Source organism: Malaclemys terrapin, chromosome 10, assembly GCF_027887155.1.
Source record: "Malaclemys terrapin pileata isolate rMalTer1 chromosome 10, rMalTer1.hap1, whole genome shotgun sequence".
Taxonomy (NCBI): domain Eukaryota; kingdom Metazoa; phylum Chordata; order Testudines; family Emydidae; genus Malaclemys; species Malaclemys terrapin.
Window position 1 is genome coordinate 57,057,012 of NC_071514.1, and position 27,949 is coordinate 57,084,960.

A 27,949-nucleotide genomic window follows, 5' to 3' on the forward strand; every position below is an offset into this window, starting at 1 on the left:
GTGCGAGGTGGGGAAAGGGAGGCCACGTCTCACTTCACTATTGCTCCATATTTCTTTTTAAAAGACTTATTTATTTCAGACCTTGGTCCTTGCTTGCTGTGAGTTGCTCAGAGCCGGATGGCACCATGGCAGTAGAGATCAATTATACTGTAAAATTTGGCAAATCACTTATTTTCTGTCTATCACTGTTGGTGACAGACAGAAGATCGAAGATCTCCTCTTAGACTGTAAGCTCTTTGGGACAGGGACCCATCTTCGATTCTGTTTGTACAGTACCTAGCAGGATGGGGGCAAATAATATATATACACTACTATTCCCAAATCTTCAGCTTTGGTATGCTCCAAGGTGGTTTCATCTGCATGAAACACCTAGAGGACAACTCACCTTCCCCCTCCCCCACCAATAAGAAAAGCAGACAAGGAATTTGCAGCCAGAAGGTGCATAAAAAATTTATTTTCTCACAGAATTCATCTGATAAAATCATATGGCTTTATAGGATCCGGACTGTCATTGGAACACAGTGTCAAGGGCAGAAGGCCTTTCAGCCTCTGCACTTCATGACAGTGTTTCTCATATAGAAGATGCCACATTTGGGTCTTGGCTGTGACAGGAGGCCATCACAGAGTTAACAGACTCAAACAAGGACTGGGGAACGGCCAGTAAAATGGGAAACTCGACATGGACCTGGCCCCCAAAGCACAGCAAACATGGTTTCTGGGGGCCCGAAAAATAATCCAACCAGGTTGTGCAGATTCCACTGTATGGTGGGACCAACATTACTCCCACCAGCAATGAGAGGTGGGCAAGGGAACAAGGGGGAAGAACGCCACAAAACTGTGCCCTCCATTTCAACCAGGAGGGCAGCTCTGTCATGAAAGTGACTCCTAGGGACAGCTCAACTCACAGCTCAATCCCAGGCCACCGGTGGGCTGATGGCACCTCACATGGACAGTCACAAAGACCAGCTCCTCTCAGCCGTGGCAAGCCCCAAGGACAGAGACAGCTGGGCATTGCTAGCTGAATTCTGAAATGCTTCTACCTGTGCCAGGCTGTCATAGGGCAGCCTGGAGCAGGACAGGAGGGCCCTTTGGCAAAGGCTGTGCCCTGTGTGAACACTGAAAAAGGGGACCATGGCTCGGTTAAAAAGAGAAATGCCCTGGAGCCCTTTGCCTTGATTTAGCAAATGCCCCCTGGCCTGAGGGAGGCACCCGCTGCCAGTAGCTCTGTGCTGCAGAGCCACACAAGCACAGCGACTAGCAGATCTGTGCAACAGCACCCTGCACAGGTGTCTCTGGCAGCTTCTGGCAGCTGGTAGGTGCTCTTCCTCCACCCCCTGGTGAGGAGACTTCGGCCCACCGCCACGGGCAAAGCCAATGCCACAAATTCAAAATCACCCCACCCCACCCCACCCACCCTTCTCTGCCTCAGCTCGGAGAGACAGGCTCCGCAGCAGGAGCCACTTGGACAAGCACACACATTACCCACCACCACGAATCAGAGAGGACGGGGGCCGTGCTGAGCTTCTTCAGAAGGCCCCTGGAGCAGGCCCAGCTGAAGTCTGAGATGCATTGCCCCCAGACTGGGGAGCCAGCCCAGTCCCCACCCCAGCAAGCCTGTTAAGGAGGAAGACGCTGTACTCAGTCGCCAGAGGACCCCCTACACCAACGGATTTAAATGCACGCTCCTGCTACGAGCCCAGCCTTCAGACTGCAGCCTGAAACTATTTTAAACTATAGAGAAGCATACAGGAAACAGGTACATCTTCCATCAGGTCATCCCACAAGTATACTGTACACAAGCCTGCCCTGAGTGCGCACAAAAGGCTGAAGTGCTAGCGGCATTTCCTGAATCAATACTTTATGTTTTTCTCCAGCTCTCCAGCAACAGGCATGAACAGAGCAGAGACTTTATGCAGACGGGAGGTGAGGAAAGCAGAGACGGGCCTGGACTGGTTGGCGGAGAAGACAGTCCTTACCCTGGGACGGTCTTCGGCGAGTCCCATAGGGGCTTTGTGCTGGGCCGATGAAATGGGAGCTGGTGTCTGTACAAGAGAAGGAGCAGCAATGGGCTGACAGCCCCTGCATCTGCCAGTTAACCACTTTGGATCAGAAAAAGCCAGGATATCAGGGAAAGCAAAACTTCTGGTTCAAGGAACTTCCAGGAGACTCAACAGTGAAAGCTACGTATACAAAGTATCATGTGTCGCTGGAGAGCCCCGCAGAGACCATGGCCTTGCAGTACAGACACTGGCTACTTAGCTGCACAATACCCGATCACTGAGCATCCGCACCAACGGCACAGATTCCATCAGGGACTGCAGCTGACACAGTAACATTACAGTATTGGTTTGACATTGTGCAGGTAGTATAGACACCCCACATTTCTAACGGTGAATTCAGACACATCAGTCCTTTGCTTAATCAGCCGCTATATCACACTGCCAAACACACCATCCTTGCCCAGGTTAACACACCTCCCATGATGGGAGGGATAGCTCAGTGGTTTGGCTTGCTAAACCCAAGGTTGTGAGCTCAATCCTTGAGGGGGCTACTTAGGGATCTGGGGCAAAATCAGTACTTAATAAGGCATTTGATACGGTCTCGCATGATATTCTTATCGATAAACTAGGCAAATACAATTTACATGGGGCTACTATAAGGTGGGTGCATAACTGGCTGGATAACCGTACTCAGAGAGTTGTTATTAATGGTTCCCAATCCTGCTGGAAAGGCGTAACGAGTGGGGTTCCGCAGGGGTCTGTTTTGGGACCGGCTCTGTTCAATATCTTCATTAACGACTTAGATATTGGCATAGAAAGTACGCTTATTAAGTTTGCAGAGGATACCAAATTGAGAGGGATTGGAACTGCTTTGGAGGACAGGGTCATAATTCAAAATGATCTGGACAAATTGGAGAAATGGTCTGAGATAAACAGAATGAAGTTTAACAAAGACAAATGCCAAGTGCTCCACTTAGGAAGGAACAATCAGTTTCACACATACAGAATGGGAAGAGACTGTCTAGGAAGGAGTACAGCAAAAAGAGATCTAGGGGTTATAGTGGACCACAAGCTAAATATGAGTCAACAGTGCGATGCTGTTGCAAAAAAAGCAAACATGATTCTGGGATGTATTAACAGGTGTGTTGTGAGCAAGACACGAGAAGTCATTCTTCTGCTCTACTCTGCGCTGGTTAGGCCTCAACTGGAGTATTGTGTCCAGTTCTGGGCACCGCATTTCAAGAAAGATGTGGAGAAATTGGAGAGGGTCCAAAGAGCAGAGCAGCAAGAATGAATAAAGGTGTTGAGAACATGACCTATGAAGGAAGGCTGAAAGAATTGGGTTTGTTTAGTTTGAAAAAGAGAAGACTGAGAGGGGACTTGATAGCAGTTTTCAGGTATCTAAAAGGGTGTCATAAGGAGGAGGGAGGAAACTTGTTCACCTTAGCCTCTAAGGATAGAACAAGAAGCAATGGGCTTAAACTGCCGCAAGGGAGGTCTAGGTTGGACATTAGGAAAAAGTTTCTAACTGTCAGGGTGGTTAAACACTGGAATAAATTGCCTAGGGAGGTTGTGGAATCTCCATCTCTGGAGATATTTAAGAGTAGGTTAGATAAATGTCTATCAGGGATGGTCTAGACAGTATTTGGTCCTGCCATGAGGGCAGGGGACTGGACTCTATGACCTCTCGAGGTCCCTTCCAGTCCTAGAATCTATGATGTCTATTAATACTGGCGACCCAAGCAGGATGGGATAGGAAAAGGGAAAACAGCCTTGTGAAGGGCGGGATGGGACAAGCTGACGAAGGATCTGCCAGGCAGCAATCCCCCATACCTGTGCATGGTGGGACTGGCTGGAATAGGAGCTGCTAAGAAGCTTGGCTGAGCTGGCAGGCAGTGAGCACCTGGAAATCATTTTCTAGTGATTGCTTTTGGTTGACACTGGAGTGAGGTCACAATGCAGGGTCTTTTATGGGGACACAGGTCGGTTAGACCCAAATGGAATTTAAAAAAAACATCTGATAAAGCCTACTATTAAAAAGTCATTTCATGACATTGAACTTAAAAGTCACAGAAAACAGGAGGGCAGGTTCCAATCCAAACCCCTCTACCCCTGCAGTGTTTGCAACCCCAAAGCGGCAGCCTTGAGCTAGTGCAGGAAAGCCAGAAAGGGAAAGTAACGAAGCAATTTCCATTGCCCAAAGCCAAGGGAAGTAGTAGATTAAGTTTTCAAAGGCTCCCTTTTACTAATCTAAGGGGGTTGTTGGTGACCATTGTAAAGGCTTCTGATATGAACTTGGACCCGATGGCATCCCTGGACATGTGGAAAGGGCCAAAGGGTCCCTGGAACACCTTGTAAGCGACAATGCTTCCAGAAGTGGAGCTTTGCTAAACTCCGGCAGCTTGGAGAGTCACAATGCCCCTAAGGTAAGGACGTATTCAGGACAACTGCCCACAATAGGGTTTGGCCAGCAGTCAACACAAGGATATGCCAATAAATACCAGGAGACATTAGATGGCTACTAGATGGCAAGGAGCACAACGGGTGAATCCCCCTCCGTGCAGCACCTTTGACAATACATTCTCTAGGTAGCCTCGGCTTCCTAAATCCCAGTTTGTCCGTTGTTTCCTGATAGACCTTGTGCTAGAAGGACAGGACAGCGAGCCCGCTGCAGAGCTCCACCCCAGAGGAGAGAAAGCACAACTCTGGTGCTTGCAGAGTCCCTGCAGGCTCCAGGAAGTCCCCGAGAATCACACTGTGATATAAAATGATATCTTCCCTGGGAATACAAGACTGGACAGGCGTGATTGCTGCCATCCCCGGTCTGAAAGATATGTACAGCTTTCCCAGAGCGCGTCGTTTGTTTTAAGTCTGAGCTGGTCTTAAAAACAATATTAAAAGAGACACAGGTGACCCCCCTCAAAGCTCCAGGGAGACTGGACTCCAGGTTCTGCAGATGCCCAGATCTGGCAAGGGGAGACCATGACATTCCCACGGCAGAGTGGACTGAGGGTAACGTTGAGCAATGGGGCGTTCGGAGTCAAACCCCTAGTGATGGGTACGTTGCAAGTGTAGAGGAGAACAACGTTCTTGGCCATGCTGGTTGGTGTCATTAGGTCTGGAGGATCCTGTTTGTGGGTCTGCTTTGCTGGTGCTGAAATCAGGTTTGGGGGAGGAAGGAATTTCCTCCCAGGGGTCCAGGGACAGCCAGTTTGATCCCGCCTACCTGGGTGCATGGTAGTAGGAGAAGGAAGCTGGTGTCTGTCTTAGGTAAGCATTGGGAGGGGGAGGAGGGAAGGTCAGTTCTCTTCTTTCTTATTTGCTCTTTGCCAGCGCTTTGTAAAGTGCAAATCCTACCACAGCAGCGATACTGGCTCCCAAGGCTACCCTGAGCCAGAAGGAAGCAGCTCCCAGCTCGGTGTCGTTCAGATGACTGCAAAGAAACAGACAAGAAGCCGTTCAGTGAACTGCACAGACAAGGTCCTACAACCACACAGACACTAGAGAAACTGTCAGCCCAAGAGGACAGGATGCACTTGGCCATGCGGTAGACTCCTATGGCCAGCCCTCGGCTTCCAGAGCAGTCGTGCTGGAATAAGCGCTCTGCACCGGCATGACCCAGAGGATGATGGAGCTAGCCTCACCCCTTGAGTAGAGCAGAGAACCTGAAAAGCAGAAGCACAATGGGGGTGGGGAGGGGAGGACAATTTGGTAGCTCATCAGAGCAGATTACAATGGAATAAAGCCATTCCTTTGCTTTTCTGAGGGTATTTATGAACGGGTGGGATGGATACAGGCTTTACCAACATGCTTTTTTCTTAGCAAGGGTATAAATAGCACAACATCATTGAAGTAACTGGCACGAATCAGGAGTTACACCTCTTCCTTTCTAGGCCAAGCTGCATTTACACCTTTCAACGCTGAGACCAAAATACATCAAACCCACCACGGGCTGCTGAGAAGTGGCAGTTACTGGAAAGCCCTAGAGAACAGCGTTTCTCAAACTGGGGGTCCCAACCCAAAAGACAATTGTAGGGGGATTGTGAAATCACAAAAAATATTACCATCATCTTTAGATCCTTTGCATTTCATTACAGTGTTTAGTTAACCCTTAGCATAGGGTTACCATATATTCGGATTTTTCCAGGCATGACCTCTTTTTTGTCCAAAGGGTGGCATGTTATAGTACTGCCACCCTTACTTCTGCACTGCTGCTCCCGGACGGAGCCTGGCAGCTGCTGTACCTGCCCTCCCTGTGGCCTCTATTTGGGAACTTGAAATATGGTAAGCCGATAGGTACAGTAATTTGCTAACACTTTTTTGGGCAGGAGGGGGGGATCCTCACAGCCTAAAATATTTTCAAAGGGGGGACCCCCTGCCCTGGAGGATCAAGGCCACTAGTCGCCCACAGGACAGGTCGGTGGAGCCTGCCCATCTAGAGTGCATTATGGTGCAGTTGCGAGGATGTTAAGCAGACAGGACCAAGCCTCCCCATGCAAGTCAGCTGCCTTAGCAAGCCTGCATTATACAATTCTATAGACTCCAGGCACATCCCCAAGGAGGAGAGAAAAATCCATTATTCATACACTGCTGAATCAAAGAACAGCCAATCCCAGGGCCTCCATTACGCATGTTATTTATTTATACTGAAGTTCCTAGATATATTAGGAATATTTAAATTTTAACATGGTGGAGAAAAAAGCGTCAGTGCTAAAAGAAAAAATGTTTACTGAATGGAGACCAACGAAAAAAATCTCGTATCTGCTTATCGTTCTTCTAGAATTAACAATCTAATTTACTCCCAGTAGGAGTTTACTCCCTGCGTCTAACCAGACAGGCCAGTTTCACTGTCCAGCTCCACTCTACTAAAACAATGCTCTGACTGCAGGCAATGGTCTATCCAGGAACTTTTCTAGTCACTTTCTTTTGCCAAACCTAAATATTGAGCCTTAATCTGCTTGACTGGGCGACTCATTTCTACACCAGAAAGCAACTCTGTACAAACGGCCTCATGGGGCTCCAGTTTACCGATCTCGGTACAGATCTGATCAGTTTAGGGGGAAAATACAAGACCAATGCCAGAGCTGCAAGCTCAGCGCCTGGGACAGGAAATTCCCGCTAGGCTCTTTCCAACTCACGCATCAACAATGAAGATCCTGCAACGGGAACGTAGTTGACAATTCTGTTGGCGGTGCAGGGGCTGGAGCAGGATCCAGCTCTCTCCCCCACAGCTGAGCTGGCTGTGCCGGGCTACACACTTCTTTCAGTTTACAAGGAGGCCACACCTGATGCCCACACATGGCAGGCCAGTGGAAGCGAAGGTGCTATTTTTACAGACGCCCTCTGCAGACCCTACTCACACTAAGGAGAGGAAGACTGGTCCTGTGGCAAAGGCAGATCTGGGCTCTTTTCCTGGCTCTGCCACTGACTTCCTGTAAGTGCTATCAGGCATGTCGTGCTATGCCTCAGTAAGATGGGGACAGTGATGCCTCCCTACCTCCCAGGAAGATACATTTAGGAATGTGTGAGGCGCTCAGATCTGACAGCAATAAGCCATAAAATAAAAATAAACTGATGTATTTAAAGTGCTTTTTGGCTTAAAAGGGATCCCGTTCATCACCATCTAAGTGCCATAACACGGGCCTGGGCTGATAACATTTGCAGGCTATGTTAACATGCACCCCTCAGTCCCACATGCATTCTGCCTGCCCACGCTCTCTCTCGGTTCCGAACGAGTACTAACGGGAAGGCGGCTGCCGTGGCCAGTTTGGTATAGATGGTGGTGCTGGGCAGGCCGGGGCTGTTGCAGGTGAAGTAGAACGGTGGCGGCAGGCGATGCTTGTAGCAGAACTCAGCAGGCGAGAGTCCATGCTGCTGAGTCACTTCTGGCAGGTCTGACTTGGAGGCGATGAAGATGCAGGGAATTTGTCCATCCATGTAGTGTTGCTGTGTAGGAGACACAAAGGTCCCGACAGGGAGATAAAGCGAAGTGGTCATCACCCACTAAATGTCGAGGGGAAAGGGAGCAGGGGTGGAGGGAAGATGACCTTGCAGGACAGCAAGTGAGTTCTGGTGTGAGGGGGCTCAACTGCAGGATCCCTGGCAGCACGAGTAGTGCTTTGCTGTCACGATGCCAGCACTGACAGATGGGACAGCGCAAGCAGGGATCCTCAGTACAGCACGGCCTGCCCCTCCCAGGACGCAGATTTCCTTCCCAGGGACTGGGGCTGCTGCTCAGGGGAGGACATGATGCTTACCTTATAAATACAGGCGCAATAGTTGAAAGATTTGGGATCATTCACGTTGTACATTAAGCAGGCGACATCGCACGCCGCGTCCGACGACTTCATGAACTCCGTGTCCACATCAATCTCATACAACTGGAGCCGAGGAAAGAAAAGGGAAGTGGCCCAAGAGAAGATAGCCAAGAGCACACGAAGCCAGGAGATCACACAGCGGCTGGAGACTGTGGCACTTCTCCTGCCAACGCACAGATCATGCCAACCCCAGGCTGTCACAGGAACAGCATGTCAGGGCAGCTGCAGAAGCAGAAGCCCCATACGCTGCTGTGATCTAGCTGCTATAGCAGAGGGCTGGGAGTCAGGACTGCAGCGACCTGCTCTATGACCCGTGATGAGTCACTAACCTCTCCATGCCTCTTTGTAGGTGGTGCATATGCCACACCTCTAGAGAGCACCCAAAAATGGTTGCCTATCAGAGATAGATCTTTAACTACCGGACAAAGCAAACAGCACTGGAAACCATGAGGATACTTCAGAATGGCCTCTTCAGACTGGGGGTTGCATATTGGAGAGGTCTTAAATGCCGCTTGCATCCTCCTCATGACCATTTCCATTGAGACATCTCTAAGATCCCCATGAAGCCTTTCTGCTCTCTCCGCATGGCCAAGGAAGCGGCTAGTCCATCCTCAAGAGCTGCCCCAGTCTCCTGCTCCACGGGACTTACTATTAAATACTTTTCCTGGCCACTGACTTGGACAGTGTTGATTGCATAGAAGGACAGCTCTCCCGGGGACTCCCTGTGTGCCTGCAAGGAAGGGGACAACAGCAGTACAGCCATGAGGAAGAGAGAATGTTTACCATGGATTGGGGTCTGTGAACATTGTCCCAAGAGTCCCCAAGCGCTACAGTGACCTGTTATTGGAAGCAAAATTATTACAGGGGAGCGGGTCCAGCCTTCCCTGTGCTTCTGGCACATGCACAAAGCCATTCACAGCAAGCTGCCCTCTGAATCAGAGAGGACACAAACTTATTGAGTAAGCAGCTATGAAGACTAGATGCTTCCTCATCCATTCATCCCAGGGAACGGGCGATTCCCCCACAACAGAGAGTCTCCCCAGGGCAGAGAGTGGCCTGCTAGTGCAGGAAGCAGTGTGAAGAAGGAATGTGTTGCTCTGCTCCAGGAAATGAAGGAAAACTTAGGATGAATATCAGGAAAAACAGAGATCTACCAGATCTTCCACCCACGGGAACTGGTGGGAGCCTCACTGTTTGGGACATTCAAACTAGTCGGAATAAAGCATGAGGGAATGTGCTGTAGGGAACAATCCTGCACTGGCCAGAGGGATGAAGTAGATGAATTAATGGGTCTCCTTGCTGATACTCCAGGCATTGGGCTCCCAGCCCTTAGTCAGTACATGCGCAGGACTGCTTTACATATGCACAGCGACACAGGAGGAGTTTGAAGCCCTCATCTTTTCAAGCTTCCAGGTGAGAGACAAGGGGTTTTGGGGGGAGGAAAGCATGCATACTCACAGCCAGGTTCCGCCCGAGGAAGGCCTGCAGGAACGCAGACTTGCCGGTGCCCCTGGGGCCAATCACTTTACAGAGGAAGACGTTCCTCTGGGTCTGACCCTTCTCCAGGTCGATTCTCTTCTCCCGGGTAACTGGAGTAGGGGATGCAGAGAGCCCAGTGTTAGCACTAGGAGGGTGGGCACCAAGAGTCCAAGGATAGCAGAAGCAATGCTGGAGACACTGGAGGGATGACGTACCTGTGATGGCCTGTGTCTGAGAGTTGTGCTCAGAGAAGATGGGGTAGCCCAAGTAACCCAGGTACTCTAAGCAGTGATGGACATCCAGATAGGATACCAGCCTGGGGGATCCAAGCAAAGAGAACACTGCCAGTTACAGAGAACCCTGATGGAGCCAGGGATGTGCTAAGTGAACTGGAGTAAGGGGGATGGAGAGGGACTGCGCTTACGTCCATTGGCAGAGGAATCCATGCAGTGAAAGCAGGCCTTTATCAGTGGTGCATACCGTGTTGTAGAGTTCAGGTCCCCAGGGCACATAGGGGAAGACGTTGAAGAAGCTCTGTAGTTCTACAGGTGAGAGGGCTCCATCTCCATCCTGGGAACACAAAGGGAGAGTTGATGCTTGAAGCGGGAGCCACCTGGAGACCCAGAGCATTATGGATACACTCTTGTGCACAGCTCTATATGCACACATGCTGGCTAATAAGGCCTAAGTGATGTATTTATCTGGGCCCAGACAGAGCCCCATATACTCTGTGTTTCTGTGACTGCACATCTTGGTGAAGAAATCACTTGCTGCTGCAGAATTTTGCTCCAGATATGCTTTTATTGAAAAAAATATTTCTAATCCTCCTAGCTGCAGAGACACCCTCCACAATGTGAGCCACCTGTAAAACAATGCAATGTTGTCTTCCTGAGTCTGCAGAAATTCTGAATGAGTCTGAAACTGACATCTATCCAGTGTGAAACTGACATCATTCTTCAGGGGAGTGCTAACCCTGAAGCCTAGAGATGGTAACTTCATGTCAACAGCTGTTTCACTGCTGATCATTTTAGCAGAAACACCCAGCCCATGTGCTTACCCTACAATCCCCAACTTCCTTCCACACTTTCTCAGGGGCCAAAAGCTCTAACTGCCCATCACTCAGCTACCAGCTTTGCCCCAGACAGCTTCTATGATGCAGTAATACGTCGGGAATGGAAAATGCAGGAGCAGTGTAACATGGAATTTAATAACCAAATAATGGGGCAATGAGCGATCGGGCTGTTTGCCTTCGGAGTGAACTCAAGAAACCTCCTTTTTAAAATATGTAAAGGAAGCTGCCACAGAGTTATCAGTTTGCCATACTGGAGTGCTGCAGAATTGAGGCTTGGCCTGCCTCAGAGCACACAGGGGCTTGTCTGTTTTTGCAGCGCACACTACTGCGGAACCGGAGCATCATGCCCCAGATGGGTAAGCTGCACAGAGCTGGCACGCTCTTCTCTCATTCTTCAAAGAGCCAGAAAAGAGCAAAAACTGCTTTCTTCCTTCTCCCCTCTTTGGGCCTTGTGCTCTCCCTGATGGCTGTCTGGTGTGTGGTCATTTATAATTGTTCCACTGCTGTGGGCCAGCTGCCAAGGTGGCTCTGTCACCAATTCCTAGTAGCCTCCCCTTTGTTACTAAGAACTCCACTGTTCGAGGGTGGGCGCTATCATAGGTTATGGTTATGCTGAGAGAGGCAGTCTCCATGACAGCCCAGCCCCAGCCGCAGGGAGCTTATCAAGACCCAGACTTTAATGGCTACCCACTGAGCATCCAGTCAAGTTTAGAGTGATCAGAGCACGGGAACTGTGTGCTCTCAACAAGCTGTGTTGGTCAGACAGCTGGCACCCATGCTCTGCACCAGCTGGAGTTTCCAGAGTCTGGTTTAACTCCTAGCTACAATGCGTTGCAAAATAGCCTTTGTATCCAGAGGTCACATGCATGTGACGAAGATGCTTTCTCTGTGTGAAAGAGGACGGTCCTGGGCTGCCTTACCCCAATCCCCCCTAGGAAGGAAAATGCAAGGACAACAGAATAAGCAGATGGGACTGTGTGCAGAGCAGCTACAAAGATGCACCTGTGAGCAAGAGTGCAGGGGCAGCTAAGCATGTCTGCGAGACTGCGAGGGTACTCACAGGGGGACCGGACAGCCTGACAGCCACCTGCCTCCCCACTCCCTGCCAAGCCCAGCTCACCTTGTCGTGCTTCTCAAACATCCGCTGCAGAAACTGGTATCCAAAGTGATTGAGCTCCGTGGAGCAGCCCTGGGGCACGCGGAACCTGCAGGGAGGGAGAGAGAACAAGTCAGTGCAACCCGTCAACCAGGCACTCAGGGACATACTAACTCCCACACCGGGGACGTCCACTCAGACCTCTCTTCATTGAGCCTGGTGACTAGCACAGGAATCACTCTGGCTGCTCCACGCCACCCAACAGCACAAAACAATTCCACAAGAAGAGAGGATCTGGCCCATGGTCTGGCTCCTCTGAATGGAGCCTATTGCAGTAGTTCTCACTGACTGCATGTGCCCTCAGAGTCAAACAGGCCAACCACCTGCACACAGCTCCAATGGACCTGGGTCAGTGGTGTCACAAACACCCATAACAGGGGAGGCCAGAGTGCAGGCCCTGGTGCCCTCAATGGTTTTAAGAGACTACAGCTCCCGGCTGACTATGCCTCATCTTGATCCCAGTGGCCTGGCTGCAACCTGCTCCATTTCAAAGCAACTGGGCGCAGTCCGTGAGCAAGGTGCTAATGCAGCTCTCAACTGGTGCTGTTTGGGTGCCTCTGATTTACAGGAATACATGGTTCTTCCCTGGGCCTGGGATGCTTATCTAAGTGGGGGGGTAACGCTGCCGCAGCCCCTCCTGTGTTGATTTTGCTCTGCCATGAGCTCCAAGTGCAGTATTCAGCAAGAGACAGAGTGGCCGTGACAGAATACACCCGTCTTCATACCCTACACGCTAGTGCAATAAATTTTGTACAAGGCATGTCTTGTGAGGTACCATTTGAAAACTCAGTTTGCTGGTTAATATCATCCCGTTAATAGAAGTGTGGCAACACTACGTGACCTTACAAGAGTTCCCCGTATGAAGTTATCAACATGTTCCAAACCCCACAGCCCCACCCAAACCGAGGCTGGCAAACAGGTCTGTCCTCAACAAAGGAATGTGTGCTCCGCTTCATTTGCATTTAAGCAGGAAACAGTCATCACACAGGAAGGAAAACAAACAAGCAGCTCCAACAGGTGAGAAAAAGCCAGCAAGGAACATCCTTCCACACAGACAGTCTCTTGGTGCCCAGCTGGAAATGTTTTTCAAGAGAGGGACTGAAACTAGAGAAAGGAGGGACAAACACCCCCAAGGGACCCTCCTCTTTCTCCCTGCACCTGGAGCGACAAAGGAAGCATTCGTTGGACTCTGGGGGACGGGTCCCGACCTACAAGGGTTGGTCAGTAAGACTGAAGAGGGCATGTGGTGAGAAACGTTGCTTGAATCTGGTATCATCTGTTAAATCAGGTATTAAGAAATGTCTTATCTTGATTTTTCTTGTAACCATTTCTGACTTTTATGCCTCATTACTTGTACTCACTTAAATCTCTCTCTGTAGTTAATAAACTTGATTTACTGTTTTATCTAATCCAGTGTGTTTAAACTGACGTGTCTGCATCACTATTTGAGATAATCTGCTGGCATATTATACCCTTTAAGGAACAACGGACTTAAAATATTGTGTACTGCCCAGGAGAGGGCTGTACATACGTTTCCTGGAGAAATCTGGGACTGGGGGTGTGCTGGGGTCAGCCTGCAATATAACCAAGCCTGTGAGAGCCAGAGTGTCACCCACATGTGGCTGAAGCTACACAGAGAGACTCAGGGCATGGCTTGCATGCTGGAGGCTGTTTGACAGCAGCCCAGTTGGGAGCTGCTTCAGCAAACCATTGTAAGGCACCAAAGGTTGCAGGGCAGGGGTGACAAGCCCCCACTAGCCTGAATTGTACCCCGATATGTCACAATGGTGCTTTCGTCACAGGAGCTCCCCTTCCAATGGTGAGAGCCCTATTCTACCCCCACGAGCCCTGCTGCTTTGGCGATAGGATTCTCTAGCTCACAGTACAAACCCTTTTGTTAGTCTGGGGGCGTGACAGGGATCAGAGAAGAGGAGGCAGCTGCAAAATCCCAGCTGAACCCTGAGCTGACAGCTTACTGCTCCAAACAGCTTTGCCGAGAGAGAACAGACTTCAAAAGCCCCGTAATGATTTCACTGGAAACTCACAGTCACGGCCGCATTTGCTCCCTTCTGTGGGCACCAGTGGAATCAACAGTGTCATTGGGGTTAGTGGTCTGTCCACCCCCACATCCTGACTTCCCAGACAGGCCAGTGCAGGGGCAATGAGTGTGACTCTGACCTTGCCAGAGAACTGGACTGGGTGCTGTGCGCTGTTGTCAGGTTGGATTCCAGCTCCTGCCTCGCCAGGCCACTGGGGCAGGAAGCAATGCAGACCCACTGGGAGTAAAGGAGACCCTCGCTGCTCAGAGACCACGTATGGTTGGAGAAGGTCAGTTAGGACGGAAGAGAGACCCCGAGCCTCCTCAGAAAGGAATATGGCGGCTGAAAAGGAAGGCTCATCGAGATGTCTCAGAGCCATCTCCCTAGGGGACCCCATCCCCAGCCTGCCAACCCCTCCCCAGCATCGGAGAGGATGAGCCCTGTACGCACAGCGGGTAGAGATAGTCGTCCGTCAGCTCCAGCTCATCAGCGTAGCCGAAGCGGCGCAGGATGGTCCAAGTGGTCTCGTGCCGCCCCCTCTGGATGAAGAGGGTATTGAGGAAGAGGAAGCCTGTGAGCGGAGAGGGAGGCAGGGTCTCAGCGCATGGCACACACCATGCAGACCGCGCTATGGTGCAATGGAGCGGCAAGCTCCGCTCAGCCCAGCCAGCAAGGTGCTTCAGCGCAAAGTCAGAACAGGGCGCTCCCTAAGGAAGCCCTCCTTCCTTGGGGAAAGCTGGGCCCTGAACCAGGCGGCTCTGGGGCTCTACGCCAAGCACGAGCTCATCTGAGAAGATGCCCAATGAGCTTTTTCATTATGGTGTGTGGGGTGGGGTACAAAGCCATGGCCCATGCTCCATGTTCCTGAAGATCTATGGTCTTTCTTTCTCTGCCCAGCCCAACCCTTGTCTCCCAGGTGCCAGAGGGGAGAGTGGCCGGGCACGGAGCAAGGAGACAGTGACACCAACACAAAAGCTGCCCACTTCAGTTACCGTTTAACGTTAGGCCATTGTCCTGCACCCCATCTGTGGTGTTCTTCCACACAACTGTCTTCACGTCTTCCAGGGCCTGGGGCGCCAGGGGATTCCCGAAGCAGGACTTCTATCTCCGAGAGACACAAGGGCAAGGTCAGGAAAGCCCCTTGCCAGCAGACAGACTCCCTGTCTCTTTCCAGCTCTCCGGAAGGGAGGGAAGGAATTAAAACCCACTCCAGAGCCCTCCCACCGCACCCTTAATTACTCCATTTCCCTACTTCAGCTAGAAGGCTGCTTCCCAAGAGCTGCCGAACTCTTGCTATACCAGTACCTATGCACACCCTGGGACGCCAAGCAAACCTGCCACTGAATCACAGGAAGACAAACTCCACTCACCTCATGGGTTGCCAGCTCTGCCTTACTCCTGCTACATGAGTCCCTACTCCTCAGCTGGCCAATGCAGCAGAACTCCTTGTTACTCTCTAGGGGTATCCTGCTTCACACATCACAGAGCAATCCCTTCCACTGCTCTGCTCGGCCCTGCTCAGAGTGTGTGGGCATGAAACCCTTCTCTAGACAGATGAGCAGATACACAGAACTCTGTGTACCAGAACACTAGCTGCTGGCATTCCCCTTTGGCATCAAGGACCAGGAATCCAAACAGGGCTCAATGTGCCATGCAAGGGACTCTTTCTTTCCCCTGGAGTTAGAAGAAAGTAGGAATCAGAGGGGCTTTCCAGAGAACAGGCAGGAGGGGATGTGTGCAGCTGCTGTAGCAGTGGTCATGGTGATATCACAGTCCAGGGACAGGGGACCCTCTGGAAATCCAAGCGCTAAGCAGTCCGTACCTGGAAGTAGTTGAGCTCATCATCACTTAGGATCTGGTTGTTATCCTGGTCTGAGATGTCGAAAATCCGTGTAAGAGCTCGTGCACACGTCGGTCGCAGCTGTGGGTATAATGAGTCATAGTGAAAAGCACATGAAGAGGCTGTCTTCTGCTCAGTGCTCCCTCCCACAAACCCACCTTCAAAGGCTTCCTGTACTGGCTCAGGGCAATGGTCCACCTAGACCAGTACCCTGGCTCTGACAATGGCCAGTATGAGCTGCTGCTGCAGAGGTAGGGATAAGTTGTGAACAATCCTCAGCCCACATGGGAATTTTCTTCCTAACCCGTCAGTCAGAGGCTGCTTGTGCCCTGAAGTATGAAGGTGTGCCTCCCTTCTGTGTGACCCCTAACATAACCGTGGATGATCTTGTTATCCATATAAAAGTCCAGTCCTTTTCAGAGTCCTCCTATGCTCATGGCCTCAATGACATACAGTGGCAGAGTGTTCCACTGGCTAGCCATATGTTGCACAAAAAAGTATTGCCTTTTCTAAACGGTAAAGACTATTTGCCACCTTTCAGTGTCACTGGACATCCCCTTGTTCTTGTACCATTGGAACCAGGTGGACATAGGGGCAAACCAGTCATTATTCTGGATACCTCCATCAATCCCCTTACTAAACAGTCCCAGGCTTCACACACTCTTCCCCGGGGAAGCCTTCTCAGGGCTCCGAATCACTCTGTCTCCCGGTGGGGCTGGTGATCGATCTATTGTATCAGAGCAGCATGGCATGATGTGCGCGAGAGGCACTTCTGGGTGAGAGACTCCCAGGGTGCGCTTCAGCTCCCGTAGAACAGCTGCCCTGGCATCCCATGAACTGCACCTGCGGAGGGGTGCAACGCGCACACAGCGAGTTCAGTCGCAGAGGGGGGATGCTTAATGGGCTAACTCTGCTGAGAGGAGGGGGGCCTGTTGACTGGCAGAGGACAAGGAGAATCAGGCAGCAGTTAAGAACAATCATGCCAGAGGATTGAGGGTGTTCAGGGAGAATCTGGAAGGTTTCTAGGAAGCCCGTGGATGTCTGGAAGGGAGAAGAACAAGGCTGACTGGGGTTCAGGGATGGCTTTGATTACCTGTTTCTCCTCTGGATCGTACAAGGGGGCTGTCGGGTGCAGAACTGCTTTCTGGGCATAGTAGAACAATTCAGAGATATTCTTTAAGTTCTTGGCCGAACACTAATGCAACGACAGAGAAAGGGACTGTGAGTGGGCAAGGCCTGGGGCCAGACAGAAGATGGAGCTTAGGGCACAAGAGAGATGTGAGCCTCAGCTCCAGATAGGTATTAGATCAAGGCATGGACTGAAGTCAGTGACAGTTACTAGGAAACAAACCAAAAAGGGAAATTCCTCATTTACATGTTGGTTTCACTTGGCCCATTTCATGCTCCCAGAAGCCAATGAGAATTCTGTCAGGTTCCCCTCTGGGCCCAGGAGACTGGGATCCCTGCCAGGGCTGGGCTGGGGCTCTTTCAAGGATCAGCGTTGAAAAGGCAGATCCAAATCAGGGTGGAGATTGTTCCTCCTAGCCACTGTGGTGACAGCCCATGAAACCAGGGACAAGGCCTCTTGTTAGTAATTAACATTAGACATTCAAGGGACGGACAAAGTACAGTGCACTGGTTTCCCACCTCCACGCAAGTCTCTATCTCAGAAAACTGGTTCATGATGGGCAGGATGATCTCCATGGAGCTCCCAGACTGTAGGTCAGACTTGTTTCCCACTAGGATGATCGGGATTCTAGGAGGGAGAAGAGATGAAGTGTCATGGAGAGGAAAGACAGAGGCCAAGGCCTGACACTGTCTCCCTATCACACAATTCCCATCTGGGCTCTCATATTGCACATGTGCTCTTAGGGCAGCTGGTCAGAAGAGCACTCAGAGGAACAGAACTGCCAGCCCCCTGACTGCTCCTCCACCTCCAGCTGCTGGAACCAGGCACCGGATCAGCCAGAACAAGCCAGGCTGGTTGGTCCTGCTGATGTTTTCACCAGACTACTGGGCACATGAGTCGACCTTATGTCCAAGCAACCCACGATTAGCTTAGGTCTCTGCGGTCCTGCGCTGACTCAGCAACTCACTTGCTCCCCTACATCAGGAGGCATCTCACCAGCAGATCCTCTCGCCTCGGTGGCAGCAAGACCCTGAGAGGAGGAAAAGCCTCCAGATTCTCCCCACCTCTATCACTCGTGGGGCCCAAGAGCTGGACAACTGCCCCCTAATACTGTGTACTGCCGTTCGCAGGAAGCTCCCAGGCAGTGCCAAGCTATTTTCCCTGCAGGATTCCCCAGTTCCCAAGTCCCTGTCAAATAGCCAGCAATCCTCAGGCTGTGCTCAAGTGCTTGTGTGCACAGCCAACACACGGAGCTATATGGGAGCAGGACCCAGAGCCGGTCCATTGCGCCACTGGCACGCCCTCTTCCCTCCCAGACTCCAGAAAAGCTGCGTTTGGAACAGTACCTGGAACCCTTTTCAACTCCCCCATTCACCAAGGGAATCCACTTTGTCCGAATCTGAAAGGCAAACCAGGAGAAAGCCCTGTTAGAACAGACTGGCCACTGCTGTGAGTGACAGAGAAGGTGGGGATGTGGCTTGTGTACTAATTAGAAGCCAGCAGGGAGCTGAGGCAATACAACAACCTCATCATCACAGCCCATCTGCTCCACTGTAACCCCACAGATAAGCAGAGTGCATGTGACAATAAACAGGCTGCAGGCTGCAGCCCAGAGGGGTCAAGGCCAATTCCTGGGGTGGTGGGCTGGCAGTGATCCAGTCTGGGTTGCACCTGGAGTGGGCAGGAATTGCTCTGTCTCTGATGTGATGGAGTCGTGTCTGAAGAAATCCCCAGCACTCCATGCCCTGAATCACTTTAAGAACTGCCTGTGGCTGCTAATGACAAGGTGCTAAGTGATGGCTCTGAGCAAAAGTGGGCTGGCTAATGACCAACTCTTGGCAGTACATTCCCTTTGCATACAGAGCTGGGGAGATGGCCCTGGGCTGGCATGTTTTGGAGACTACAACCAGCTAGTGGCTTCAGCAAGAAGCAAGAGCAATCAAATTACCCCAGGAAGCCCAGACTGCAGCTGAGAAGCATGTAGTCCTCCATGGAGAACATGGAACAGGGCAGTGTTTGGGGCATGGTCTGTGGCAGATCCCTGGGGGGCAGGGAGAGGCAGTAGAGCAGAGCGAGGCCAGACATGACACTGTGGGTCAGAAGCCCACAAGCCTGGATCAGCCCATTACCTTCTCAATTGTGGCCTCCACGGTGACATCGTACACCACACAGACCACGTTGGCCTGCAGAGAGAACAGCAGGATGAGCCGTGGGTAACACTCCAGAAAGCCCATCGCTCAGGCATGGCAGAGGCTGTTCTTCCCGACAGCCAGCGTGTGCCGCAGACCATGCTCCTCTCCCGGTGTGGAGAGGGCAGGGCCCGGCCCAGGCATGGTACAGCTCTATCACCAAGCAGACAGGCCTCCCACAAACAACGAGGCAGGCTCGCCACTGCCCTGGACTTTGTACCAACGCCCGCCCCTCCCTGCACCCCCCCACAAACCACGCCTATACCAAGACAGGCTGCCCCGCAGGCTGTTTGCAAGCTCTTGAGAAGCCAGATGATCTTAACTGAACAGATGCTTTCTGTAATTCCAGCTGCCAAAACCCACCCTCGGCACCAGGCCGGAGCTCCGATTTCATTACGGGTTGATCTTCAGTGACCCAGCTGCTGCTGAAAGGCACAGCCCAGCAGCCTGACACTGTGTCACTCACAGTCCAGCCCAGCGAGTGGCCCTGGCAGCTTCCCCCACCCCCACCCTCATAATGGGACTCAACTCCGCTCCGGAGGCGGGAGAGGAGATCAGCTGCAGTGCTGGGTAGCAGTACGAATCCCTCAGCCAGCCCTCTCTGCTCAGACTGCCAAGCCAGCCTGCTAACACCAATAGTGAGGGTGGATTTTACAACGTGGAAACTTGCTCCCTGGGAGCTTCGGCGAGACCCTGATCCACAGCCTAGCAAATAGCTGCAGCTGGCACTGCCTTGCTTGCTGCCAGCGTGGGTTGGCTCTGAACTGGGGAGAGACTCCATACCCCAGCATCAAGCCCCTAAGCAGACAGTGTCCTGATGTTGGATTTCTAAGCATGAAGAAATCCCTCCCCTCCATTCTCTGTCTTCATTGAGCATCAATTTCTTCCTAGGACAGATGGGTACTATCAAGTGTCCATACCCACCCCGGCATGACCAACCAGGGATCTTGGCAGCCCTGCTCTGGCTCAGCAGAGGGGTTAGCCTTGGAGCTGCCACTGTTAGGTGCTGGATTGTAGGATCACAGAGATAGCCAGCACCTTCCCCACCTGGGGCAGAACCCCTAACCCTGACTACCACCATGTGCTACACCCCACACAGCTCCCAGCCACTACACCAAGCCCCGATCAGCTTTTCTATCTGCTTGTTATGCTTTGCCTGGGTCCCTGCCCTTCCCCTCCAATCCCACCACGACCCCGCCCTTCAGATGGCACCAGTGTGAGTGCTTTTAAATGAGCAGATGGGCAGACCACTGCCCCTTTCGGGAGAGAGTTTATTGCTAATCCCAGAAAGACACAAGGGTTTAGGCAGGGTTTAATGTAACCACTTTAAGCCTCTTGTATACACTCTTGCTCTGGAGGGGTGGAGGGAGCAGGTTCACACAGCCACTCCAGCCTAGTTCCTTCCTCATGGGATCTCCGGGCTGGAGAGGGCAGACGGCTGAGCTCAAATAAGGATTTGAAAAGACGTCCAGTTTTATTAGCCATAACAACGGGACTTCCCCCTCCTGCCCTCACTCAATCTGCCAGACCTGCCAAGAACTGCTAACAGCTGGGTCCTGTCCACTCTTCTGGGGATCAGCACAGATTGCTCACCAGAAGGTTGCTCTGATGATCAAACCATGCCGTCTTGCCCAGGCCCACAATGCCCAGTCTTCTGCCTCTCCTGAGAACCCCCCTGGGCAATCACTTCAGAAAGCAGGAGCACTGACCTTGAGCTAGCTCAGTGAGAAGAGGGAAGAGGTTATGCAAACTGTTAACAAAACTGACAACACGACTCTTGAGATGGCCTATCGCAGAGCTCGGCGAAGCTGATGGGCAGGCTGCAGAGACGAAGAATCAGATACCCTGACTTGCCATCTCAAACCCAGCTGCCCCAGCCGCCTGTCCTCACTCACCTTGGTGATCTCCTCCTGCAGCTCATCCTCCGTTTGCTCTGATTCTGAAAGGGAAAAAGGCAGAGTCACCCGGCTGCCGCCACCTGTTTCACAACAGTCCACGTGAACTGGCAGCATGGCACAGCTGGGAAGGGGCTTGTGCACAGTGTGGGGTACTCAGCTTGGGTTCTGGTGAGGACGGAAGGAGTAGGAAGAGCCAGAGGTGGAGCAGTGCAGGTGCAATGGGGCCCTACCTGAGTAGTCCACAATGTGGGTGGGGACTTTCTCAGGTGTGACGTCGGCTGGGATTGTGATCTCCTCTGCACGAGGGGGCACCTTCAAAACAAACAGACACGGTCAGCGGGGCAGCGTGAGGAGGAGCAAGCCCCAGGGCACAGCATGTGAGGGGGAGGGAGGTGACAGGCAGGTCTATGCTGAATACAACGTAGAGGAGACACACAACACTTCTGTCACCTTAAAGACGCAAAAGAGGAGGGGTCAGGGACTACATGAGCTTTTGAGGCTCAGCACTATCTTCTCTGAGGCCACAGCACATGCCTCAAAACAGCCACCGCTCAGGAGTGGGAGACACGGGATCAGCCTTGCTCTCCTCCAGGAGGTGCTCCCACCAGGGCAGATCTGGGTCAGGGGGAAGCTAGCCCAGGAGTGAATGGACATGGCGAGTGGGTGTTACTTCCCAGCCCGTTGATTAGCTAGCAGAAGGAGTAATGCCTGACTTCTTACTCAGGGCTACTCCAACATTCACATCTGAGCCCAAGTTCTGCTGTGGATCCAGGGCAGGGGCCAGTCGATGCTCTGGCACAACTCCTATTGGCCTGCACTGTGCACCTCACTGGCTCTGCATTAAGATAATCTCCAGCCTTGGTGGTGTGCCGTGGCGGGAGAGGCTGAAACGGCACTACACTCAATGCCCCGGGGAGCTCCAGACAGGGCGATTCTACCTTCTCTTGCCCATGAGAAGAGGGGACGTGGAAGGGCAAAGCTCCCCCTTCCTGGCCTGCAGATAAGCTCCTAAGCACTTCCATCGCCCCTTAAACCTTACACAAACATTGACCTGAAGCACTGACCTTCCAGCAGCCTGGGAAGAGCATTAAGCCGATTAGCTGGGCTTTGCTGTGGAAACGGGACAGGCATTTAGATCTATCCCACCAAGCCGAGCCTCACGCTGCAGCAGTGCAAGTGTCACCGAGGGTCAGCAAGGGGCTCAGGAACTTAGACCATCTGCTCCCCCATTTGGGCTAATTATGTTTTCCCTTTCTAAAGCAGCCCATGCCCTGGAGCTGGGAGGAGCTCTACAGTGCATGAAGGCAGGCTGGCTACTCTGCATTTCACACAGATGGCTGCAGCTCGGGGCTCTCTGCATGTACACAGAAGAGCAGAGAACACAGTGTGACCACTTCAAGGGACTTTCCCAGCTGGACCAGGGACAGCAGCCTGAACTGCCTTGCTAGAGAGGACACATTGCGGCTAGGAGGGACAGGGACCCTGCTTTGGGCTGACTAGGGAAGCATCTTCTAGTGGCCAATGCACGGACCAGAGCAGACAGCTGTTCAGGCGGGCTGCTCATTCCAAAGGCCCAACAGCAGCAGGCTACAGAGAAAGGCCCAGGCACCCTAGAGCACAAGGGCAGGCTGTTCTCCAAAGCAGGACTGCGGTAAGAAAACCAAGTGGAGAAGCCTGCCTCTCAGACTCAGTCACACCGCCAGAAAGGCAGTAAAGATTTTGCTGCTCCAGGCTCATTCTGCCTGGACAGTAGAGATGAGCCTATTAATGCTGGTCTCACATCTAGAGGCTCTGCTGGCCTCTGCCCCATGACAGACAGACATTCGCCCTCCCAGGATGCATTAAAAACACACAGGAAAGGTAAACCGCCCCTCGCTCACCTCCTCAGGGAACTCCTCGCCCACCAGAGCCATAATCAGCGATGTCTTCCCCACCCGGGCTGCGAGAGAAAGAAAGGCAGGAGGTTCAGGTTGGACCTTTTGCAGGCCTGGCATTTGGGAATGGAGGTGGCAGAGCCATCAGATGCTAGGGGCTGAAATCTATCCAGGTGGCAAAGCAGAGGGGTGTGGGGTTGGGGCAAAGAGATGAAGGCAAATTCATTCCAAGCCCAGAGGCTAAAGCAGGGGTCCACAACCTTTCAGAAGTGGTGCGCCGAGTCTTCATTTATTCACTCTGATTTAAGGTTTCGCGTTCCAGTAATACATTTTAATGTTTTTAGGTGGTCTCTTTCTATAAGTCTATAATATATAACTAAACTATTGTTGTATGTAAAGTAAATAAGGTTTTTAAAATGTTTAAGAAGCTTCATTTCTTCATTGGTCCTGCTTTGAGCAGGGGGTTGGACTAGATGACCTCCTGAGGTCCCTTCCAACCCTGATATTCTATGATTCTATGATTTAAAATTAAATTAAAATGCAGAGCCCCCCCGGACCGGTGGCCAGGACCCAGGCAGTCTGAGTGCCACTGAAAATCAGCTCGCGTGCCGCCTTTGGCATGCGTGCCATTGGCTGCCTACCGCTGGGCTAAAGGGTGAAATTTCCTACAACCACTGAAGGTCACAGGCTCCCTTCAACATTCACACCCGCCCTTAACCCTGAAGTCCCAACTGTTTTGTGAAGCAGAGAGGGGAACCAGTGCCACATTACCACCAGAGCCCCCCCACCAATAAATACCATCGTTTCCTATCAGTAAACGGTTCAGAAGCTAACCTCGCTTTCACACACTCCTAACTTCCCAGAGCATTTGCTCTTTGGGGTGTAATTTTCTCTGCTCAAGCTCAGCCTACAGGGGGACCTGTTTGGAAAGCCTGAGGAAAATCCCACCAGCTATTTTTTGAGTTCTGAGAGCATGACAAAGATAGTTCCTTAATCATCATCATCATCATGTTCCTATTACGCCTCTGGCATTTAGGGCAGCGACAACGCTCCTCCCCATCTCTCTGTTTCTGGCAAGTCTTTCAATGGTTCCCCAGCTGTGCCCCAGGTTTTTCAGCTCGGCTTCCACAGCTCTTCGCCATGTTGTTTTTGGGCAGCCTAATTTTTTCTTGCCTTCAGGTGTCCATCTTATTGCCACTCTGGTGATGGAATCAGTTTCCATTTGAAGCACGTGACTGATCAATCTTCAATGCCTCCTGGCAATGATGGTGCTCAGATCCTTGGCTGCACTGTGTCAATAGATCTTGGTTTAAGATTGTTCTGGGCCAAAAGATACGGAGGATTTTTCTGAGGTAGGTTGTATGGACAGTTTGGACACGTCATACTTTCTCATTCTCCATCATTCTGCACTATGAAGTAGTGTTGAAAGTACGCAGCTCTAATAAATCTTGAGTTTGGTTTTAGTATTGTATTTTGATGATTTCCAGACTGTATTTAAGCTCCTGAAGGTGTTCCTGGCTTTACTGATTTTGTTCCGGATGTCCTGACTTGTTCCACCGTCCTGGCTGATGGTGCTGCCCAAGTATGTGAATGTTTCTGCATTGGTGAGAACATAATCCTCTATCCGTACTGGTGATGGTGAGGCAATATTAACGGTCATGATATCTGTCTTATTGCAGCTGATTTTCAATCCAATTTGCTGGCTGAATGCGTTGAGTCCAGTTGTTTTTTTCTTGTATATGGTATTGGGTATGTAATAGGAGAGCGAGATCATCTGAGAAGTCCAGGTCTTCAAGGGATGAGAAGGGTGTCCATTTAATGCCTCTTGGCATGTCTTCTATTGTACACCACATTACCCAGTCAATGGCAATGTTGAAGGATTGCAGACGTGACACACCCCTGACGTATTCCCGTTTTGACTTCAAAACTGAGCTCACTGTGATCAATACTGCATGTAAGGTTGAAATAGAAGCTTTTGATGACGTTGATTATATGGAAAGGAATTCCATATGCCCACAGAATGCGCCATAGGCTGGTCCTGTGAATGCTATCAAAAGCCTTCTCAAAGTCTATGAAATTTATGTAGAGTTGCCGTTGCCATTCTAAGCACTGTTCTATTATGTTTCGTAGAGTGAAGATCTGGTCTGTGCATCTAGGCCCTTTCTGAAAACCAGCTTGCTCTTTTCTGAGAACGCTATCAACTGCCTCTGATATACATTGGACTATGATCTTACACGATACTTTGCTTGGCACAGATAAAAGTGTGATGCCAGTTATTACAGTCACTGAGAATTCCTTTCTTTGGTATCTTCACTATACCACTCCTTGGTCCACTCATCTGGCACTTTTTCCCTTTCCCAGACTGATGTAAATAGAGGGGCCAGGATAGATGCTGCTAATGTAGGATTTACCTTGAACAATTCTGCATTCAAGTTATCATTGCCATGAGCTTTCCCATTTTTTAAGGATTTGATGGCTTGAATGATCTCTTCCTTAGCTGGGGTGTCTGTGTTGATATATCAAGATCTTCTTCTGCCTCCTGGATGTTTGCTTCCTCTTTAGGTGGCTCCCGGTTCAGCAATTCTTTGAAAAGCTTTGTCCAGCGCATTTCTTGTTCCTTTTTGGTTGTTAGTAGGTGGCCTTGTTTGTTCCTGATGAGAATGTTTGTTGGTGTCTGCTGTTTACCACTGATAAGCCGTGTCATTTTGTAGACAGTTCCTAATTCACCACGAGCAGCTGCATCCTCTGCTTGTGTTGTCAGATTATCAATATAATGCTGTTTGTCTGCTCTCACAAGGCGTTTCACTTCCCGGTGAGCCTTGCTATACTGCTCGTGGTATTTGTCCTTTAGCTTCAGGGATTGTGTATCTAAAACTTTTTTCTTCAGGGCTCGTCTGGTTTCTATGGTATTCCATGTGCTGGGTGTAATCCGTTCCTTCCTTCTCTTCTGCCTGTAGCCTAGACAGGCTTCACGGCTCTGTCTATAAACTGCTGTTACTTTGTCCCACTTCTTGTTGATCTCCTTAATAAGAAGGGGAATTTCTATGGATGGAAAGCACTAGCTGGGAGAGAGCTTTACAAAGGTGGGGGATTACAAATGGGGTCACCAAGAAACAAGGAGGTCAAAGGACTTGCCTGACATTACACAGCACGTTGGGGCGGTCAGGAATCAAACCTAGGTTTCCTGATTGTTAGCTCTGCGCTAACACCACTAGAACGCAATCGCCTCCTGAACAGCTGCACTTTTTTAAAAGAAGCTCCAAATAAATAATAAAAAACGAACCAGAGCGCTGCACCTTGAAAGCTGGCACAGACGCAGCTCTCAGTGAAGAGCTAAGTATGAAAAAAAGGAACGTTATTAATATTTGAAAATGCTGCATGGAGCTGGAACAATGGGAAATGTCTACGTTGTAATTGCACACGTCCCAGCTGAGACGCCTGTGCACACACAGCTGTGGGGGCTGGTCTGCATGGGGAATTTACCAGTATACCTAGAGCGTACGGTTATACTGGTCTAACTTCCCACATGGACACACTTATTCTGAAGAAGACAGTGTCTTTCTCCAGATTAATATACCTCACTTTCAGAGTGACATAAAATAAACTGGAAAAGCACTCTTCCTCTGGAATAAGTGTCCTCATGGGGAGTTAGAGGGGTAGAACTACAGCTGACTAGCAGTACAGTTATACCAGGAAATGCCCCCATGTAGGCAAGCCCTGAGGTGCATCTCTGAAACCAAGGTTAAAAGACATCTCTTGGCTCAAGCCTTCTCCTGGCCTTCACATCCAGCCAGGCCCTTAAAGCCCTCTTGCCTCCCCACACGTAAAGTCGTATTTTTCAAATGAGGGACTTTTGACCATTTTAAGTCTCCTACGTGGTAGGACTCTACATCCCAGAACACGCTGGTTTAAGGATTATGGGAAATTAATGGGCAAGGATTGAATCCTTCTGCCATTCGTTTCCCTAAACCACTCCCTGGCTGGCACTGGATCCCATGGCTGAAGCCCTAAGCAAGAACCATGCTTGTTAATGCTGCCCCAGTGCCTCTGAAGCACATGTACAAGCAGAAGGCTGAGATGCTGCGATTCTTTCTCCTGCTCCCTGCCCCTCTTTCTAATGCCAAAACCCAATGGAACCCCACTGACATACCTTTCAAACAGGGAACGTAAGGTTCTTAAAGTTATGCCCATCCACCACACTTCACGCATTAGAGATCTTTCTTTTCTTTGGATCAGTACAACAATAAAAAGGGGGCACCTGTCCAGGGCTCAAGGTGCTGTTGTCCCACATGACAAAAGTAAATACAAACTGCTCCTTCCTTGTGGGAATCTAACAACTCCATCCAAAGCCACCCTCCACGACACCGCATAAAGAAATGTGCCTTGCAGAGCATGCTCTACCACCAGCCTCCCCTCTTTAAAAGCGTGAGGGATCCCAGCTCAAGCACCTCTGCTGATCACAACTGTGCCACACTTTATAATAGGGAAGGGACACATTCAGTAATCTCAGCGTTAATGGAAAATCCAGTGTGTTAAAAGGAGAAACATGGGCAGATCCCTAGCCAGTGTAAGTCTGTGTCACACCACTGACTTCAGTGAAATGAGGCCAGTTTACACTAACGCAGGATCTGGTCCCCCAACTTTTCCTGTTACCAAATTTGTACATTGTAAGCGTTTCCGCACTGAATCAGCAATGGAGACCCAGCACAGCAGCAGCCCGCTCCTTAGGGTTGGTCAATGGGACATCCCAGACACCCTGGCAGTCATGGATGGAGCAGGAGGGACTTCGGATGACACTATGTTTCATAACTGGGGCTAATTTACAGAAAATTCTGCTCTTGGCAGGCCGGGCTCCTCTGCCCTAATTCACAAGGCGATGGTAGGTTAATTCCTACCATCTGATTCCTTCCAGATATAGGCCAAAGTGCCTATATTGCAGAATGGTCTAGTCGTTAC

At 50.8% G+C, this 27,949-nt stretch overlaps 1 protein-coding gene across 1 annotated transcript in view; it reads right to left on the reverse strand.

Moving 5' to 3' along the window:
• Window positions 1-434: 434 nt before the first annotated feature.
• RHOT2 (ras homolog family member T2) overlaps window positions 435-27,949 on the reverse strand; it is a 28,719-nt gene continuing 1,204 nt past the window's right edge. Inside the window, exons 2-19 of the mRNA XM_054041739.1 lie at window positions 23,000-23,058; window positions 21,350-21,431; window positions 21,117-21,160; window positions 19,162-19,215; window positions 18,379-18,431; window positions 17,551-17,659; window positions 16,997-17,098; window positions 15,886-15,984; window positions 15,056-15,164; window positions 14,514-14,634; window positions 11,989-12,073; window positions 10,221-10,366; window positions 10,012-10,112; window positions 9,776-9,906; window positions 8,967-9,047; window positions 8,258-8,380; window positions 7,744-7,946; window positions 435-5,433 (exon numbers count right to left, since the gene is read on the reverse strand). Of these exons, the coding sequence (XP_053897714.1) occupies window positions 5,316-5,433; window positions 7,744-7,946; window positions 8,258-8,380; window positions 8,967-9,047; window positions 9,776-9,906; window positions 10,012-10,112; window positions 10,221-10,366; window positions 11,989-12,073; window positions 14,514-14,634; window positions 15,056-15,164; window positions 15,886-15,984; window positions 16,997-17,098; window positions 17,551-17,659; window positions 18,379-18,431; window positions 19,162-19,215; window positions 21,117-21,160; window positions 21,350-21,431; window positions 23,000-23,058 (1,820 nt within the window). The 3' untranslated portion in view covers window positions 435-5,315. The remainder of the gene's footprint in view (window positions 5,434-7,743; window positions 7,947-8,257; window positions 8,381-8,966; window positions 9,048-9,775; window positions 9,907-10,011; window positions 10,113-10,220; window positions 10,367-11,988; window positions 12,074-14,513; window positions 14,635-15,055; window positions 15,165-15,885; window positions 15,985-16,996; window positions 17,099-17,550; window positions 17,660-18,378; window positions 18,432-19,161; window positions 19,216-21,116; window positions 21,161-21,349; window positions 21,432-22,999; window positions 23,059-27,949) is intronic.